This window comes from Lolium perenne, chromosome 7 (genome assembly GCF_019359855.2).
Source record: "Lolium perenne isolate Kyuss_39 chromosome 7, Kyuss_2.0, whole genome shotgun sequence".
Classification (NCBI taxonomy): Eukaryota; Viridiplantae; Streptophyta; class Magnoliopsida; order Poales; family Poaceae; genus Lolium; species Lolium perenne.
This window is the reverse complement of record NC_067250.2, coordinates 39,093,941-39,098,104: the sequence shown is the minus strand read 5'-3', so window position 1 is coordinate 39,098,104 and position 4,164 is coordinate 39,093,941. Positions and strand designations below refer to the sequence as shown.

Here is a 4,164-nt window from a genome sequence, read left to right as displayed (position 1 = left end):
ACTTTTCTGAACCAGCAGGTCGACAGCCAGGCCGGCAGTGCCGGGCCAGAAACGCCGGCAGTGCCGGGGTGCACTCACCGGTAGTGCCGGCCTGGAAACACCGGCAGTGCCGGGGTGCACACACCGGCAGTGCCGGCCAGGGCCAGGCTTCAGCTTCTTCCTTTTTCTTTTCTTCCTTTTTGAGTGGGTCGAGATTTTCCCGTGGTATCTTTTCCATATCTGTAATCCACTTAGCACACGGTTAAATTGTCACCGGTGTTGGTAACAAACACACAAAACTCATAGATCATGAAATGTTCTTTCAATGTGTTGCCTCTGACACCCTCTCCCCTGCTCGCCTCTCAGCAAGAGCTTCCTCATGTAAACAACTGGAAGATATTGATGGGGTGAGATCATGGTATTCAGCAAATCAAAGCAAAGAGGTAACATCAAGGAGAACTATTAACGCTCGCCCGTGGGAACTGCCGCTGTCGCCTCACCGAGATCGCGGAAGAAGGCTGCCCGAGTCGCGCCATTGACTGCATCGGCCTTGCCGTGCCGTTCGCGTGATCTGCGCCAAGTGGACCGCCCTTCAAAGCCATAGATCGAGCGAATGGAGCTTGTCTTCCTGAGCTCCGGCCGCCACCGCCGCGGACCGATTTGCCGTCGTCCGGCCATCCCCCACCTTGCCGAGCACCCCAGCCGCATCAGGATGAGCTGCCGACTCGTTTCCCTTGCCCCGTTCCACCTGTGACGCCGTCGCGCACCCGCGCCGGCTAGCCGTGCGTGGCCACAACGCCCTCCACCGAAGATCCTTGCAATCCAAATCAACCCTGCCGGTCAAAATCATGGAGGAACCCACAAAAATAAACACCGCTCGCCCGCAAGAAAAAAAAGAAACCCCACTGACCGTCCACGACCGCATCCGCCGCACAGAGCTGGCACCCGGACCCACATGCAGTGAAACAGAACAACACAATGAGCGGCAGATGGCCTCACAGGCGAGCGATCGCAACAGGATTAATTATTGTATTGTAGTAATGTTCTACACTGCATCTGCATCGTGCCCGTCCAGCGCTCTGCACTGAACATCACCCAGCCCCCAACCACGACGCAGTCGCTGATTTCACCCATTCCGCGCCGCCACGATTTCCATGGAAGACGAAGGAGCCCGGGGCAGAGAGGTCGACCTTATAAGCACCCTGCCGGATGATCTGCTTCTGCGGATCCTCTACCTCGTGCCCTGCACTCGCGGCCTCTGCCCCGCCCGCGGCTGCGCTCGCGCCGCATGGATCAACACCACCCTCTCCACGCGCTGGCGCGCCCTCTTGATCCACCTCACAGATCTCACCTACCACGATGCCCTCCCACAAAGCGTGCTCGCCTCGATCCATCGCCGAGTCGCCCACGCCCCGCCGCCGCCGACCGCCGCCGCCGTGGCAAACCTCAATCCACCGGTTCAGCCACCGGCCCTTGCCGTGTCTCACCTCGATATCTGTGTCCCTTCCCCATACCGTTCCCTCTTGACAACCGAGCAGCGCTGTTATTTCGTACAGGGCGTTCGCTCCCTGCTCGGCGCCGCCGCGACGCTCGCTCCGTCCGATCTCCGCTTTGCCATGGGAGGAGAGCCCTACCCTGGCGGCATCAAGGTGAACGTGCCCTACTTCCACCGCGCCACATCCATCGAGCTGCAAGGGCTGGACCTTGCGTTCGCAGAGTCGTCACCCAAATGCTTCCCCTCGCTTGAGAGGCTCAGCCTCTCCGGATACCGCGCCACCATAAGCAACTGGATCCGCCGCTCCCCGCGGCTGCTCGTTCTCAGAGTCAGCACGGTCACCCATGATGGCCTCGAAATCGTCATCGTCAGATCCAAGTCGCTGCAGGAGCTCAGCGTGGACACCACCATGCCGACTTTTGGAAATAAGCTGTCCCTTGTTGATAACGTCAACATTGAGGCCCCTGTACTCAAGCAATTGACCATGTCGTTCGCCTCCGGCGGCTGTTATAACAATTTGTTGGTCTCCGTTTCGGCGCCACTGCTGGAGAAGGTCTCGTGGAAGTGTGTTTACTTCACAGCCGCTGTTGGGCTTGGTCGTTGGGGCCTCTTGCATGTGGGATTAAAGCCGGTGGAGACCAACAACGGACAGGGTCACCTTCCTCACGTCCATGTCCTGTCCCTGTCAGCGGAAACTCAAGTACTATGTTTTCTCTTCTCTCAGTTAGCTGATTTTCCTATTAATTAACTAATTAAATCTACTTTATGATGATATCCTGACGATTTCTTTTTGTAGAGCTCATATATGTTTTCAGGGGCAGCGCAAGAGCTCAGATTTAAGGAGGAGATCAAGAAACATATGCTTATTGGTTTCTCTATGCTGGAGCTACGCATCATGACATCAGGCCATGTTTACGGAGCATTTGCATTGCGCATCCTTGGGCTGGATGGAATATTTGCTCTTATCAAAACTCTTAAGATTGTCCTAGTGACATCAGAGGTAAGTCTTACTAATAAGCTCTGTACATGATTTTCATATTTTATCGAAAACCTTTTTTTAAAATTTTGGATGAAAAAGTACAATCCACAAAATGGTAATGAATATAGTGTGAATTATAATTATCTTCTTCTGGACCAAAGTATAAAAGAACCAGTATAATAATGTTTGTCCAACACTTTGTGATTGGACAACAAGGGTCGTTAGTCTAAAACCGATCTGAACAATGATAAAATCAGTGTCAGATTATCAAGTTTGAATGGTGTGGAGGAATATGTGAGGGGAATGTGGAGGGAGAGGGCCGTGGGTGGGAGCAGTCTAGTTGTCTATGGACGGATCATGACGCTAAACACATGCTAAATTAGGACCGCGGGATGCTTTGCATCCTGGATTATGGTTATTTGCTTTTATAAGGTAGTTTTGATGTATTAACAAAAAAGTTGTAGATATATTCTAGACCAAAGGTCCCAGTTGTGAAGCATATATGATGCATCATAGTAACTTACAATTGTTTTAGGGGAAAGAAGCATGCCCAGAAAATTGCCGTTGTGAGGAGCCCAAGGACTGGAGAACCCAAAGCATCTACTTGCCCAATCTTGAAGAAGTGGAAATCAGAGGAGAAGATCATGAGTTTGATTTCTGGAAACTGGTGATCAGTGGTGCACCAAATTTGAAAAGAGTGGTGATGGACAAGCCATCAAATGAGGTCAAAATGGACAGTTGGCGCATGAAAATTATCACCATCCTTGGTCCTGGTATGCAGGTTCTGCATGTAAGATCATCATGATTCTAAATTCATGCTTCTGGGTACATTCCGCTCTGAAAAAATATACTTCTGTTTTGTTAGTGTCTGCCATGTTGTGCAAATTTTCTAGGGTGGTTGGAATGCGTCGTTGTCTCTTTGACATGCCAATCGTTCTTCCCAGGCTAGCTTAGTTTTAGCTTGATTTTTTTTTTTTTTTGCTTGCTGGAGAAGTGTCTATCGTGATGCTCTGCTTAGCTATGTTGCTAAGTTTTTTGCAAATCTTTACCTGGTCCTGTTGAGAGTGATACAGATATTACTTTACATGTTCCTGTTCCTTGCATGTTAGATGATAATGCTAGAACTAAGTTACTAGAGAGCTTTACTATAGAAAATATTAAGATAGCTTCATAGCTCTGTTCCAGATGAAGCAAAACAAAGCTCCAGGGAAGTAGCTAGAGCCCGCGAGCTGTGTTTTATCAACATTTTTTCGACCTGGTTGGTGGGGATTTAATGCAGCCTTTTACTGATTTTTTCATGGTCGTTTAGAATTATAGTATTTCAACTTTGCTTCGTGAAGTGTTGGGTGAATGGTGGTTGGCTCTATCCGCTGGATTTCGGTAGATGTACTCAACCGCAGTTTAGAGAGAATATTCTGGGAATCATGGCTGCCCTTATCCCTGACTATCCCTCTGCTCCAGTCAACTAAACACTTGGCAGCCACCTGAAAATTGGCTATCCGTAGCCACCAGGGATAGCCCGGAACCTCAGCTGGCTATATATTCATCTATCGACTTTCAGTTTTTGCTAATTTTCTTAACTCCATGGAAGAACTTCTGTTGAAACTGTACCTTTGAAACAATTGTTTTCATCTGTCACCTGTTTAAGACTGTGCTGCAAGTGATCTGTACATATATAACACACCTTTTGTTATGACCGGCCTAGTCTACC

General features: G+C 49.6%; 1 protein-coding gene across 1 annotated transcript; it reads left to right on the top strand.

The window, feature by feature from the left end:
• Window positions 1-1,128: 1,128 nt before the first annotated feature.
• On the top strand, window positions 1,129-3,503 carry LOC139833185 (uncharacterized). Its single transcript, XM_071823382.1, has 3 exons — window positions 1,129-2,174; window positions 2,271-2,474; window positions 2,989-3,503. Exons 1-3 carry the CDS (start codon window positions 1,134-1,136, stop codon window positions 3,256-3,258), a joined length of 1,515 nt encoding a protein of 504 aa, XP_071679483.1. The 5' UTR covers window positions 1,129-1,133; the 3' UTR covers window positions 3,259-3,503.
• The last annotated feature ends 661 nt before the right edge of the window (window positions 3,504-4,164 follow it).

Coding starts and splice junctions, on each gene's coding strand:
- LOC139833185 (XM_071823382.1), top strand. CDS start 1,134: ATGGAAGACGAAGGAGCCCGGGGCAGAGAGGTCGACCTTATAAGCACC. Junction 2,175..2,270: donor CCCTGTCAGCGGAAACTCAA/GTACTATGTTTT, acceptor TTCTTTTTGTAG/AGCTCATATATGTTTTCAGG. Junction 2,475..2,988: donor TTGTCCTAGTGACATCAGAG/GTAAGTCTTACT, acceptor CAATTGTTTTAG/GGGAAAGAAGCATGCCCAGA.